This window comes from Bos javanicus, chromosome 13 (assembly GCF_032452875.1).
Source record: "Bos javanicus breed banteng chromosome 13, ARS-OSU_banteng_1.0, whole genome shotgun sequence".
NCBI classification, from domain to species: Eukaryota; Metazoa; Chordata; class Mammalia; order Artiodactyla; family Bovidae; genus Bos; species Bos javanicus.
In genome coordinates this window covers 43,550,541-43,566,979 of record NC_083880.1, presented here as the reverse complement: position 1 = coordinate 43,566,979, position 16,439 = coordinate 43,550,541, and the positions used below count along the sequence as shown (strand labels likewise).

The window sequence follows — 16,439 nt, the reverse complement described above, 5'->3', positions numbered from 1 at the left end:
TGAAAGTTTTCAAGCATAGACTCTCAGATTATTTAACTCCTTTTTCTGGGAGGCGTGTAAGGAATTCAAAGAATCTCAGTAAAAAGATGATCAATCTGTGGGAGAGGGAGAAGGTGGGGAGATTTGGGAGAATGGCATTGAAACATGTATAATATCATGTATGAAACGAGTCGCCAGTCCAGGTTCGATGCACGATACTGGATGCTTGGGGCTGGTGCACTGGGACGACCCAGAGGGAGGGTATGGGGAGGGAGGAGGGAGGAGGGTTCAGGATGGGGAACACAGGTATACCTGTGGCGGATTCATTTCGATATTTGGCAAAACTAATACAATATTGTAAAGTTTAAAAATAAAATAAAATTAAAAAAAAAAAAGATGGTCACAAATGATTACTTGGGGGATTCTACTCTAGTGTAATCATCCCTTCAACCTACTAGACAAATCTTACTTCAACCATCCATGCAAGTTGATGAACATTCTAACACAAGATATAACATTGATGTGATCACACAAATTTCCAGCCTTCAGAGCCAGTGGATAATGCATAATATAGAGATCGACATAGTCCAGTTGAAGATTTTTCAGTGACTTTTCCAAGGCTGGTCAGACCAACTCTGGTCAAAAGGATGAGCACCAAAGCTTCAGAGGTTAAAAAATAAAATTTGTAATAATAAAACTTCAGTTAATTTTTTTTTTGGGGGGGACATATCATGTGGCTTATGGGATATTACTTCCCCTACCAAGGATGGAATCCCAGCTTATGACAGTAAAGCACCACGTCTTAAGCACTGAACCACCAGGAAATGCTAATACTTTAGGAATATACCAATAAGCATAGTTCACCAAACAACTCTTCACTGAACAAATGATCCTATTATATAATTTTCACCTGGGCACAATCACTTGCACACATGTGCACACACACAACGCACACAGTACCTTTGAAGTGCAGAATATGTCTTCTCTCTTCACAGTACCATCTGCAACCTTACTTTGAATGGCCTGGCCTATCTGCTCTTCATTTTGGTACACATGATCGCAGTCAATATGGTAGAATCCAACCTCTATAGCAAATGGTGTGAATTCCAGAGCTTCCCTCTTAGCAACCTACATAAGCAACAAAGATAGAAGCTGAATATCACATAAGAGATTGCTAGACACAAGCTTTCACCTTCCCAACATAAACGTTTCTTTGTGCCTTTGGTTAGTTCTGTATGTGTGGTGATGAATGCTTGACGATTTCCCTGAACATTCCTGGTCAGTGGTTAAGTGGACACACAGGAACCCTTCAACATGAGGCAATCAATGGTTGACTGTTGGCATCAGAGACCTCAAGACCACATGCAGGTTCATTGATTTTCTGGAAGAACCCAAAGAATTCAGCATAAAGTTGTAGTCATGGATATTATTTATATAGTGAGATGTTTGAAGATAAATGAACAAAGGTGTAAGGTGCCTGGTAAAAGCATCAAGAAACAAAGTAAAAGCTTCTAAGACCTCTGTCTACCAGTGAGGCCACAAACAATACACCACATAAAAACTGTATGCAATCAAGGTGTACAAAGTGATGTTCTCATATAAGTTGTTGTTTCTGTTTGGTTGCTCAGTCCTGTTCAACTCTTTCTGACCCCACGGGCTGCAGCACTCCAGGTTTCCCTGTTTTTCATTATCTCCTGCAGTTTGCTCAAACTCATGTCCATTGTGTCAATAATGCCATCCAACCATCTCATCCTCTATTGTCTCCTTCTCCTCCTGCCCTCAATCTTTCCCAGAATCAGGGTCTTTTCCAATAGGTTGGCTCTTAGCATCATGTGACCAAAATATTGGAGCTTCAACTTCAGCATCAGTCCTTCCAAGGAATACTCAGGGTTGATTTCCTTTAGGATTGACAGGTTTTGTCTATCTCCTTGCTGTCCAAGGTACTCTCAAAAGTCCTCTCCAACACCACAGTTCAAAAGCATCAATTCTTTGCACTCAGACTTCTTTATGATCCAACTCTCACATCTGTTCATAACTACTGGAAAACCATAGCTTTGACTATATGGCCCTTTGTCATCAAAGTAATGTCTCTGCTTTTTAATACACTGTCTAGGCTTCTCATAGCTTTTCTTCCAAGGAGCAAGCATCTTTTAAATTCCTGGCTATAGTCACCACCCACAATGATTTTGGAGTCCAAGAAAATAAAGTGTGCCACTGTTTCCATTTTTCCCTCATGTATTTGCCATGATGTGATGGGACTGAATGCCATCATCTTAGTATTTTTAATGCTGAGTTTTATGCCAGCTTCTTCACTCCCTCTTTGACCTTCATCAAGAGGCTTTCTAGTTCCTCTTCCCTTTCTGAAATTAGGGTGGTGTCATCTCCATTCTTGCCTGGAGAATCCCATGGACAGAGCAGCCTGGCAGGCTACAGTCCATGGGATCACACAAGTCAGAACAACTGAGCGACTAAACCACCACCACCACCAAGGAATGAGCCAGTGAGCTTCAGTAACATCCTGGCCCCTTCATTCCCCTCACCCCACTTTGCTCTACAAAGTATAAAAATCCTGTCTTCTATCTACAAAATGTCTCTGAATATGTTTTTCCATTTTATGAATTAGAATAATGAGACTCAAGGTTTAAGGACCAATCTCTTTTCATGTCTACCCTAAAGACAAGATAGACAGCAAACTTTCTCCCTTCCAGACTAGAGACTTACCAGCCCATCTTATGCCTGAGTGCTGCAAACCGTACTTTAATAAAAAAAAAAAAAAAAAAAACATTGAAAGTGAAATTCGCTCAATCGTGTCCAACTCTTTGTGACCCCATGGACTATAGCTCATCAGGCTCCTCTGTCTATGGGATTCTCCAGGCAAGAACATTGGAGTGGGTTGCCATTTCCTTCTCCAGGGGATCTTCCTGACCCAAGGATCAAATCCAGATCTCCCACACTGCAGGCAGATTCTTTACGATTTGAACTACCCAGGGAAGCCCAAGAAAACATTACAAAACCTGGCCTGTAAGAGAGTACCTTTTCCCTTCAAATGAGATTATATTTTCCCTAATAATAAGTTTCCAAGCAAAAACAGAAATATGAGGCAAAACACAGTTGGAATTTTTTTTGCCTGCCATCTAGCAGGCACACCACAGTAGAAAAACAATTCATTCCCATTATTTTTCATTCACCTCATCTATAGGACCTCCCACTTCAAATATTTCTCTGTGTCATGACTTTTTGGAAGGAGGAAAGAATTCTGGAAATAATTAAATGTACAGATAACCCTCACTGTTGCAATCACCTTCAAAGCAAAGCAGCTGACAATTTTCTTGACAGCCGAGTCTCCTCTTTTGCCAAGCTGGGAAAGAGATGGAAACTGGGGGGGAACCCAGAGTAATCTGCAGGTGAGCACAACCTCAGACCCTGATGCAGAGTGGAGACAGGATGCTATCTCCCCTTTCACAGGGCATGGTTCTAGCCTGGTTGGTGGAACCACGTGACCCTCCCAGAGTCACCCAGGAACTCAGTGCTTGACAACCCAAGTCCCTTCTGCTCATATTACATTCACTTACTCTTTATATCTCAACCCACAACCACTACTGTTACCTCTGGAGGTGCATAGGTTCCAAATCCCAGGACAGGAATAAAGTGGCCATCATTAAGCTTCACCTTCTGGCCTTTGGGATCCATTGCCTGTTTCTCCTCTGAGTAAGCAGATTGATATTTTCTTCTTCCTTCACAGGTTATAAATAACAGGAAGTTCACACCCTAGCTGCACTGTCCAACATTAGCAGATATATTGTAGGAGAAGTGTGATTAAAGTAGTGTCCGTGGAATAAGGAGAGGCTTGAAGACAGTCAACTTGTTTGATTTTTTTTTATTAGCATAACCTCAAGTATTATATACTGATGAAATTGGGTGGGCAATTATTGACCATTAGTTAGACTAGAAACTTCCAACAACAATCTTTTTTGTTTTCCTATTATGACCACCATGTCAATCAAACATCAATTGAAAAAGCTATCTTACAGTACAAACAGACACACATACACAAATCACACAATCTGAAAGTGTTTAATAGCATTTTTTAAAATGTTACCCTTTAATAAAGAATCAAAACCTCAAATGAAAATAAATTTGTCTCTTTATATTTCCCACCAGGAAAATTATTATGCTTTATAGACCTGACTGGTGAAATCCAGAACAGTATACAGAAACCAGACATTTGGCAAAATACTTATTGGAGATTATTAATAGCCTTAGGATACCATATGAACTGTGCAAAGAGACTCTTGAGTGTTTATACATTGTACTTAGTTATGTAACTTTAAGAGTACTCTTGTAGATTAGCATTGAAACATGTATGTTACTGTACATGAAATAGATGACCAGTCCAAGTTCGATGTGTGAAATGGGGCACTCAAAGCTGGTGCACTGGGACAACCCAGAGGGATGGGATAGGGAAGGAGGTGGAACAGCAGTTCGGGACAAGGGGACACATACAAGCCACCACAATATTGTAAAGTAATTAACCTCCAATTAAAATAAGTAAATTAACTTTTTTAAAAAGAGTAGTCTCATAATATAACTGGTACACATTTTACATAATTTACTGTTCCACATTATTCATAAAAGGAAAAACTATAAACAAATTAAAATACCAAAAATTTGGAAAGAAAACAGAAGTTGTGATGCACTGATACACAAAAATGTAGTGAAGATAAATAAAATTTAACATGTTCAGTGATGTCAGCAAACTGGTGAGATGGGAGGACTGAATTCTCCCATGGAAAGATAAGAAAAGAAAGAGAAATTAATTTTAAAACCTCGTAGAAGTTCTGGAAAACAGTCAAACAAAGACTGACAGCAACAAAGTGAACAGGCAATTAGGAAAAATCCAGAACAGAGTAGAAGGAAATTTCATCATGTATTACTTGCCTGTACCCTCCTCCTGCCTGGAGCACTGCAGTCTTGATCAGCTTCCAGTTGCCTCCCTCAAACCAGAGTGATCAGAGGAAACCTTATGTGCGAGGTTCCAACCAACTTGGGGGCTGCCTGGAGACTGGTATCTGTTCCACTTAATTCTAAGCTTGAACTGAAGAGTTCCTGGAATGCCTATTGCAGCTGCAGGGGAAATATATATATATATATATATATGTTTGTGTGTGTGTGTGTGTATATATATATATATATATGTATATATACATACATATGGAGCCAAGGACAAAGGTATAAGGGTGGAGACATAGACTAGACCATTTATTAAAAGGCCCTGAATAGAATGGGGGTGTGGCTTTGGGGGACATAGTGCATTCAAAAACAGTCATAAATTCACCAGAATCAGATAGCCAGTCTCGACCAGATAAGCTGTTGACTCAAAAGTGAAATGAGCCACCCTGAGCTTTCCTGTTGGGCTGATCCCAGGACTAGGAGCATGACGAGTTAACTAGTGAAAGTTATGACAAGGAACAACTCTACCAAGAGTGAGCATTTGCCTGTTTCAAGGATCCATCTGAATGCACACACATAGGAACACACACACATCTGGACGGGGCAGGGCGGCCTCAGAGAGAGGCCCTAGGAGCAGGGTCTGGGGCTCTGACGGTGTGCCAGTGCTACACCACATGCACAGCTGCCCACACCAGGGGCTGCTCCTGCACACCTTCCTCCAGCTCTGCCACCCTCTGGGGCAAAGGTGCCAGTGTGGAGGATGGGGGGTGCACACTTACAAGGAGGAACCAATCTGGACCCAACTCTCAGAGTTCTGCTCCAGCATCTTGGGACTCGCCTGGCCCAGTAGTGTGGGGACAGCCACTGAGCACAGGAGAGCCTCTGGCTCTAGCCTGCCCCTCCGAGGTGACAGTTGCCAGCATGCCCTGGGAAGGGGTGGCTTTGCCCTCCTCAGCTGCAGCTCTGCCCCAAAGCCTCTGGGCACACAGATTGCACAGGGATAGGTCCACACAAGGACACCCCTACAAACCAGAACAGGTAACTTTTATTACCTAACTTCATAGAGAAGAAGGAAGCTAAGCAAAATGAGGAGAGAGAGGAATGAAATTTTCATTGTGTCAAATGAAACAATAAGAAAAAAACAAAACATGAAAAGATCAGATATGGAGACAGAGATTAATAATTTACCAAAATAATTTACCAGAATACAGAATCATAAGAAGAATGCTACATTAACTAGGGAATAGAACATACTAACATTCACAGTGTAGGGGTTCCAGAAGCAGAAGAGATGGAGAAGAGAGTCGAAAATGTAGGTGTGATGAAATTGTGGCTAAAATTTTCCATTAACCTGGGACTTTCCTGGTGGTCCGGTGGTGAGGACTCTGTGCTTCCACTGCAGGGGGTATGATTCTGAACCTGGTTTGGGAACAATCTTGTAAAGGTGATTAAAATCTTGAGATGCAAGATATTCTTGGTTTCCCTGGTAACCCTAATATAATGACAAAGTCCTTACATGTGTGACCTGGGAGAGTTGTAGTCAAAGAGAAGGTGGGAAGATAGGAGCATTAGATAAAAGATTCTAAGATGCTATAGTCTGTCTCTGAAGATCTCGGTAGAGTCTACAAGATGAAGATGGAAGAGTTCTCCTGTTCAGTTTCTCAGTTGTGTCCAACTCTTTGCCACCCCATGGACTGCAACACACCAGGCTTCTCTGTCCTTCACTATCTCCCAGAGTTTGCTCAGATTCATGTCCACTGAGTCTGTGATGCCATCCAACCATCTCACCATCTGGCATCCCCTTCTCCTCTTGCCCTCAGTCTTCCCCAGCATCGGGGTCTTTTCCAATGGGTTGGCACTTAGCATCAAGAGGCTAAATATTGAACTTCAGCTTCAGCATCAGTCCTTCCAATGAATATACAGGATTGATTTCCTTCAGGATTGACCAGTTTGATCTCCTGGCTGTCCAAGGGACTCTGAAGAGTCTTCTCTAGAACCAAGTTTGAAAACATCAGTTCTTCAGGGCTCAGCCTTTTTTACAGTCCAACTCTCACATTCATACATGACTACTGGAAATGCCATAGCTTTGACTCTACAGAACTTTGTCAACAAAGTAATGGCTCTGTTCTTAAACAGGTTATCTAGATTTATCATAGTTTTTCTTCCAAGGAGCAAGCATCTTAATTTCATGGCTGCAGTCACCATCTGCAGTGATTTTGGAGGCCAAGAAAATAAACTTTGTCACTGTTTCCAAGTTTTCCCCATCTATTTGCTGTGAAGGGATGGAACCAGATGCCATGAACTTAATTTTTCAAATATTGAGATTTAAGCCAGTTATTTCTCTCTCCTCTTTCACCTCCATCAAGAGACTCCTTAGTTCCTCTTTGCTTTCTGCCATTAAGGTGATGTCATCTACATATCTGAGGTTACTGATATTTCTCCCAGCAATCTTCAGCCCACATTGTGATTCATCGAGCCCAATGTTCCACATGATGTACTCTGCATATAAATCAAATAAGCAGGATGACAATATATGGCTTTGATGGACTACTTTCCCAATTTGGAATGAATCCATTGTTTCGTGTCCAGTTCTAACTGTTGCTTCTTGGCCTGCATACAGGTTTCTCAGGAGCCAGGTAAGGTGGTCTGGGATTTCCATCTCTTTAAGAATGTTCCCCAGTTTGCTGTGATCCACAGAGTCAAAGGCTTTAGTGTAGTCAATGAAACAGAAGTAGATGTTTTTTCTGGAATTCTCTTGCTTTTTCTATGATCCAATGGATGTTGGCAATTTGATCTCTGGTTCCTCTGCCTTTTCTAAATCCAGCTTGTATATCGGGAAGTTCTTGGTTCACATACCATTGAAGCCTAGCATCAAGGATTTTCAGCATTACCTTGCTACTATGTGAAATGAGTGCAATTGTGCAGCAGTTTGAACATTCTTTGGCATTGCCCTTCTTTGGGATTGGAATGAAAACTGACCTCTTCCAGTCCTGCGGCCACTGCTGAGTCTTCCAAATTTGCTGGGCTACTGAGTGCAGCACTTTTACAGCATCATCTTTTAGAATTTGAATAGCTCAGCTGGAATTCCATCACCTCCACTAGTTTTGTTCATGCAAAGCCCTCTTAACTTTGCATTCCATGATGTCTGGCTCTATGTGAGTGATCACACCATAATGGTTATCCCTGTCACTAAGGCCTTTTTTTGTATAGTTCTTCTTTGTATTCTTGCCACTTTTTCCTAATCTCTTCTGCTTATCTTAGGTCATACCTTTCTGTCCTTTATTGTCCTCATCTTTGCATGAAATATTCCTTTGGTATCTCTAATTTTCTTGAAGTGATCTCTAGTGTTTCTCATTATATTGTTTTCTTCTGTTTCTTGTACTGATCATCTAAGAAGACTTCCTTACCTCTCCCAGCATTCCTTGGAACTCTGCATTCAGATAGGTAAATCTTTCCCTTTCTCCTTTGCCTTTTGCTTTTCCTCTTCTCTCAGCTATTTTAAGGTCTCCTCAGATGACCATTTTGCCTTGTTGCATTTCTTTTCTTGAGATGGTCTTGATTACCCCCTCCTATATAATGTTACAAACCTCCACCCTTAGTTCTTTTCTATGGCACTCTATGGCACTCAATCTTTCAGATCTAATCCCTTGAATCTTTTCATCATTTCCACTGTATAATCATAAAGAATTTCATTTAGGTCATTCCAGAATGGCCTAGTGGTTTTCCCTTCTACTGGAGGGAGCAGTCCCACTGTTACCAAAACGGTGTGTGTGTCGGTGGGGTGCAGCTGCTCATTGTTTCAAATCCAATAATCAGGCCAGGTTGGTGGAAAGGAAAGTTTGTTTGATTTCAGATTCCAGCAACTGAGCTGTTGGTGTGGCAGACATCGATCCAAAGCCCGACCGCCCTCCACTGGAAACCAGTGGGGCAAGAGCCCTTATAGACAGAAGTGATAGTGGTGCTATATGCAGAAACAGCACAGTCAGCTCTGACAGTCATCTTCAAATTGGTCATCAGTGGTCTGACCCGTGTCATCTTGATTGTTTTATGTACATTAGTCTTCAGTTCCAGGACCCATTTGTTTGCATTTCTTGAGGCCATTATTCAGAAGTGTGTCAGCTTATGTCATGGATATATTCTGGTCATCATGTGGTTAACTTCTCCACCTGGTGTTCTAGGATCTATATGGCAGCTCACAGGATATGGTTCACAATATTATTATTATCTAATAGATATCTATTAGATATCTATTAGATATCTAATAGAGATAATAAAATTATCTCTAGCCCTTGAGAAAGAGCTGAAGGTCCTTGATTATGCTTAATGACCACACGGTTATTATTTAGTCTCTTTTGACCTTTTTCCTTTGTGTCTACATTTCTCAATTCTCTGATTAAACTTATTCTTTGAAGTTTTCCACAAAGAGCAGGGAAAGGACATGGTACAGGGGCAAGGAACAAAAGATTCTTCTCATTTCACCACCCATCAGCAGAAAATTGGGTTAAAGATTTACTGAGCATTGCCCCGCCAACCAGAGAAAGACTTTCCCTACAGACAGTCCCTCCCATCAGGAAACTTGCACAAGCCTCTTATCCTCGTCCATCAGAGGGCAACACAGAAGAAGCAAGAATTTCAATCCTATGGCCTCCAGAATGAAAACTACAATCACAGAAAACTAAACAATGTGATCACATGGATCAAACCTTGTGTAACTCATGAAACTATCAGTTACACAAACCTTGTGTAACTCATGAAACTATCATGCCATGCAGGGCCACCCAAGATGGACAAGTCATGATGGAGAGACCTGATGATGGAGAAGGAATGGTGAGCCACTTCAGCATTCCTGCCTTGACACCCCATGAACATTATGAAAAGGCCAAAGTATATCATACTGAAGGATGAGACCCCCTGGGTTGGTAGGTGTCCAATGTGCTACTAGAAAAAAGTGGAGAAATAGCTCTAAAAGGAATGAAGAGGCAGAGCCAAAGCAGAAACAACACCCAATTGTGGATGTGTCTAGTGGTGGAAGTAAAATCTGATGCTATGAAGAATAATATTGCATAGGAACCTGGAATGTTAGAACTCTGAATCCAGGTAAATCGGATGTGGTCAAACAGGAGATGGCAGGAGTAAACATGGACATTTTAGAAATCAGTGAACTAAAATGGATGGGAAATAGGTGAAATTAATGCAACTGACCATTATATCTCCTACTGTGGGCAAGAATCCCTTAGAAGAAAGGGAGTAACCCTCATAGTCAACAAAAGAGTCCAAAATGCAGTATACTTGGGTGCAATCTCAAAGATGACAGAATGATCTTGGTTCATTTTCAAGGCAAACCATTCAACATTACAGAAATCCAAGTCTATGCCCCAACCACAAATGCCAGAGAAGCTGAAGTTGATGTGTTCTTAGAAGACCTAAGAGACCTTCTAAATCTAACACTGAAAAAAGATGGCCTTTTCATTTTAGGGGACTGGAATACAAAAGTAGAAAGTCAAGAGATACCTGGACTAACAGGTAAGTTTGGCCTTGGAATACAAATGAAGCAGGGCCAAAGCTAACAGAATTTTTTCAAGAGAATGCTCTGGTCTTAGCAAACACCCTCTTACAACAACACAGGATCTGTTCTCTAGTATCTGCATAAGGCAAGGAAATGGATTTTCCCCATAACCTCCAGAAAAGAATGCTGGCCTGGTGGCACTTTGACTTTAGCCCATTGAACCGCATTTTGAATTTCTGACCTCAGGATATGTAAACTAATACATTGCTGTTGTTTCAAAGCACAAATTTTTGGTCATTTGTTATACCAGCAGTATTAACTAAAATGTGGTTCAAATCAATCCCACCTCCATCTGCTGTATCATAGGTTTTCCTCTCTCTGCTGGACTGTTCCTCTGACCTCAGACGCAGGTGGTCATCTCCCATAACAGGGAACCTTGTCTTAAATTCCACTTTCTCTTTCAGCACCTGCCCAATTCCATGGTCCTCATTACAGCAACGTCTTTGAAAACCGTATATACTCTGTTTCTCATTGGTCTCTTCACACCATTTCTTGAACTTACTCTACTCAGGGTTTGCCTTCACCACTATCAAAGCGCCACTTGACCTTGCCAAGGTTAACTGCCCAATCCAATGGTCCGTTTCAGTCTTCTCTTACTTGTCCGCTTGGAAGCACTGGACTCTTTTCGCCTCCAATCATACCCTTCATGTGCTTTCTAAGAACAGTCTCTCCCACCTCACTAGCCTCTCCTTCTCTGCCTCTTTTGCTGGTTCCTCCACTTTTTCTTTTTTTAAGGAAAAACCAGCTCCTCAATACTGAGTTGTCATGAAGCTTAACATCCATGTCTATACTCACTCACTGTATGACATATTATCTCCAATTTTCTAGTTTCTTGGCTTCAAGTGGCAACTAAATTTGAGAAACCACAAATACAAATATTTTAGCTGACCTTTTTCTCTGATAGACTTCTATGTCCAACTGTATGCATGCATCTTCACTGAGTACCTAAAGGCATCTCAAAGATACCTATAATTGAATATATATAATTGAACTCCTAATCTTCCCACAAAAATGTGTTCTCCCCACATTGTCTCCAGCTGAGAAAATGGCATCTCCTTTTCCTATCCTTTAAGCACAAATGTTGGGGTTCAGCTTTGATTCCCCTTTTCCTTTCACTTTATGCCCAATACGTTAGACAGTCTGGTTGATGCAGCCCTTAAAATATATCTCTACTCTAACAACTTTGACCACACTTACTATTCCTTCTGTGGTCCACGCAAGCATCATCTCTCACCTAGATTCCTGTAGAGTCCTAAAAGAGGGCTCTTTTTTCTCTCTTTCTTCTCAATATAGCAACCAGGGTAATTTTTTTTAAAAAGCATCTCTGTTCATGTAACTACTCTGTTCAGATCCCAAAATATCATTCTCCGTTTCTCTCAGAGTAAAATCCTTTCAAAAACCTACATGATACAGACCCAAGGTCCCAGTGGCTCTCTGGGCCTTCTCTTCAGCTCCTGTCTCCCCACCTCACTAAGTAAGCTCCACCCACATCAGCTGACTTGCTGGACCTTAAATGTTACATAAACGCTCGATTTTCCTGAACTTGGTGTTTTCTGTTCCAGAGTAATGAAGTGAGCCACTGTCTCTATGTTGCAAGGCTGTTTCTTGTACAAATGAAAAGTTGTGTGGGATGAAGAGTAGTTGGTGTCTCTGCCTAACAGATGTACAGAAGTGGGAGAGATTGTGCAGAAGTATCTCCAACAGACACTTACCCAATTCTAACAGCTTAATTCTTCTGATGTCATTCACAGCTTTGGTCCACTAGACTATAAACTCAAGAATTTCTCATTTAAAATAATATTTATTGATAAAACCATGTGTTTCTAAAGAATATTCAGTAAAGTTTTGCTGAATTAATGAATGAATTGCAACAAGTGAATCAATGGGAAAATATATAAAAACTCATCAAAACGCTAAACACGGGCAAACAATTAAAAAATTAAATAAATTAATAAGATGTGCTGCTTTATAGTAAGCAAAATATAATTCTGGATTTTTTAAGTCATATTTTTATTTTATCAAGATACTTATGTTAAGTTAAAAACAAGTAGACAAGTTGTAGATTAGAGATCTTTTCTCTTTGTAAATCAAAATACACACGTATTTCTACAGGAAAATCATAAAGTTAAGGCACCAAATTTAAGTATTATTAAATGGGTTAATCACAGCTTATCTTTATACTCTATCACTTCCATTCTGTTTTCCAAATTTTCTGCAATTTGTATTTTTTAATTTTGAAAAAAATAGTATTCTTACTTTGAAGTCTTTATTGTTTCATAAACTTTTTATTTTTTTAAGGAAAGGCAAGCTCTGAAACATTCAAACACTTCATTTAAGCACCTTCACCAAGTACAAAAATCCTCTTTATAGTCCTAAAAGCATGTAATTCTCAAAGAATCAGAGTGAGAGCTGAGAGTCAATATTCTTCAGAAAATGAATACTCAGGATGGCCAACACCACTGAAAGAGAAGAGGAGGGTTAATTTATCAAATCTGTCATGTTGTCAAAAGCTGCTACTCTATAGATGCAGTCAGGATATATTTGTCTAAATCTATAAACACATCCCTCCTTCTCCCCTGACAAGCACACAGGCAGGTGTCTGCTCCATGTGCACACGGCACCCACATGTCCAGTCCCAACATTCACATGTGATATTCACTCCATGGTGACAGGTAGTTTACAATTTATATGGGAGCGCAAGACCTAGGGCTAACTGTGGAAGTCATTTCAGACACAGGTGGAACGCCTGACTCTTTTTCACACATCTATCAATAAGCAGATACTGAGCAGCCCCCAAAATACAGAGTGCCTCCACTAAGGAACTTGTCATCAATCAGAGCACTACCATATGCACCTGAATAATCAATCAGATAGCTCAAAGTGGGATTATTATTTTTTTAATTTATAATGGAGGAAACCACTGGTGACTCACTAATTACTATTACTACTTTTTTCCTTTTTTCCATGTTTCTACTTTTCTTTCAGAATCTGTCTTTTTCAATTCAATTCATTAAAGAATGCATTCTAAGAGATTCCAGGCGCCAGAGGCCAGGCTGTGGACCCAAGCCCACAAAGATAAATAAGTCTAGGCACTCACAGCCTAATGAAGGAAAACATACAACTATAAGTAAAACTCTTTAAGTACAGAAAAGTAACTTTCCACCTTTTTTTCCAATTATCATGTCTTTTATCAGAAGCATGTTACAGCTATACAAACAATAGGGAGAGTTTTGACATCTTTCATTGGAGACAAAATCTTCATTTCTCCAATAATTGGTATTCCCTTCTCTCTAAACTCCCTTCCAAATTCTCCCTGTTTGATTAGTCTTCTGTCTCTTCAATCCTGACATCCTCATGCAGTAAATAGGCAGCTGGAATCCCATGTCAGTGACTAAATCAAAGTCAAGAAGGTAGAGGCTCCCCAGGGGACGGACCCCTGATGGACAAATATAACAATGGCGTGAGTCTTGACTCAAGAAACCAGAGAGACCCAGATGATCTTACCTGAGTGTGTCCTGCTAAGCAGTCACTCACTGGAGGGTCAGTTAAGCTCAAGATCTACTTGTAATTCAGTTTTGTGAGATAACAAGGATGAGGACATGGGAGTTGTAATAGGGAAGAAAGGACAATGAAGAGATTAATTTGAAAGAAATGGATAGTGTCTTGGTGAATAAATTCGTATTAGGGAGAATGTCCCCAGACACTTAGGGGACAGGCTGGGGCAGGCCCATGTGACATCGTAGCACTAATGGATGTTGGCCTTTCTAGGACCCTCCTCCATAAAAACATCCACATACATTTTATAGTTGTGTTGGGGTTAACATGATTGCAGGCTTTCTAGGTGGCTCAGTGGTAAAGGATCCATCCATCTGCAAAGCAGGAGACATGGGTTTGATCCCTGGGGGGCAAGATCCCCTGGAGAGGGAAATGGTAACTCACTTCAGTATTCTTGCCTGGGAAATCCCAGGGACAGAAAAGCCTGGTGGGCTATAGTCCATGAAGTACCAAGAGTTGGAAACAAGTGAGTGACTAAAAACAACAACAAAACTTGAATGCAATTCATGATGGATTCATTATTATACAGTTATTATTAATACAATAATCTTCCCCTGGTGTAAAAAGAAATAAAGATTAAACATGTTCAAAGAACACTGAAAGAATACTGAGCTCAGGCACTGTGCCCTCTGTGTCTACTGGGTCCCTCAAACCTAAGAGGAGGTACACCAGGCACAGGGATTAGGGTACAAAGTAGTGAAATCACCATGATGTCAACCAGGGGATTTTACTGATAGGCTGTCCTGAGCCCCAATCACATTTCTGTTGGTGAGAAATGGAGCCCTGGAGGAAACCTCTGGTCTGAGGTCTGTAGAAAACCCCTGGTAGATTCTTAAGCTGGAAATCAGAACTGGCTTCCTAGAATTAAGTTTTTAAAAAGCTTAGTTCCCCTGCTGACCTGCCTGCTACAGAAAACAGTGTATGTGTGAAACACCTGCAAGTCACTGAGGGTAGAAATTCATAATATCTCATATTTCTGTTGATGCCATCAATCGCCTTCATGTCTTCTGGAGTCATTTCAAAGTCAAACACCTCTCCCAAGGAGCTGGCCTCCCCCTGGGGACTGGAGGACTTTCCAGCTGGATGGAGACAAGAAGAGGGGACAGGGAAGCCATGTCTGTCCTCAGCTTCCAGGTGAGCAACCTAGGACCCTCTGCTGAGTTCTCACCTCTCCTTCCCACACCTTCTCCTTCTCAGTCCACCTCAAAAAGATAACAGCACATCAGTTGCTTATCTTTCTAAGTGAATTACTTGAGACAAAAAACGAAAAATCTAAACTCGTTTTTTTCCAAACACACTGCTTTAGACACTCCTGACTCGATAATGAACCTGAGCTGGCGTTTGACTGATTGCCTCTCCCCAACACGCCCTAAGGGTGACAGCATTCAGCTGAAGCAGTTTGGGGAGGAGACTCCGCTTGAAAGCCTGTTCAGGAATCTGGTATCAAACTACTCATTATCTATGAAGAAATCTAACAAAAACTTTATATAAATGCCTTTGTGGACAAAGTTATGAAAAGTACTTAAACATTAAGGAACAACAAATTATTAAAAATTCACATCATAATAATGAAATGAAAAGCTCAATTTTATAAAGAAATTAATTTTCTCCAAAGTGATCTCGTGTTTCAATGCAACATGAACCAAAGACTTAAACACATATTCTCTTGTGGAAGTCAGTATAGTGATACTAATATTAAATGAGAGAAGAGCTAGTCAAAAGCAGTTAAGACATCCTTAAAATAGAAGAACATACCATACTGAAAAGCAAGACTTATTTTCGCTTTAGTAACACAGTACAGAAAGCTGAGTAGTTAAATAGAAAGGAGTGGGCAGAAATGTACTTATGGACACTTTATATATGACAGAATTGACAATGAAAATCTGTGGGAAATATGGGCACTTGCTGTTATTCAGTCGCTCAGTGTGTCCAACTCTTTGCGACCCCAAAGGAAGAGATATTCCCCCACTCACTGACTGGCAATCTTATGACAGTGCTGAGACGGAGACTTATTCTAGCCAATTGTATATGAAAAACTATACAGAGAGGTGTTCAGCATCCTCTGACAAGAGCCACATCCACCTGCTAAAGCAGAACTGCCAAGCTGCTCTGCACTGAAAATGCACAAGAGAGCCCAGCCAAGAGGGCTGAGTGCAGGCTGTTTGCCAAACCATAGAATCAAGAGATGCAGAAGTGATCTCTGCATTAAATCCTGAAACTGGGGAGAGTTTCCTCTACAGCTATGGCTAAAGTACAATAATAGTCTCCTACACAGAAGTCAAAAGAGAAACAGCATAGCTAAAGTGAACAAAGTCTTGAAGAGAAATTTCTCAAAGACAGCAACTCAAAAATATTAAATGTGTGAAGATGAAAATATATTAGTACTCAG

General features: G+C 40.7%; 1 protein-coding gene across 1 annotated transcript; it reads right to left on the bottom strand.

Moving 5' to 3' along the window:
* Positions 1–209: 209 nt before the first annotated feature.
* LOC133259253 (prostaglandin F synthase 1-like) lies at positions 210–9,133 on the bottom strand. Its single transcript, XM_061436501.1, is given in 4 exon segments — positions 210–639; positions 940–1,107; positions 3,586–3,713; positions 4,914–9,133. Coding segments are annotated over 3 exon segments (447 nt in total). The 5' UTR covers positions 3,670–3,713; positions 4,914–9,133; the 3' UTR covers positions 210–444.
* Positions 9,134–16,439: the final 7,306 nt, after the last annotated feature.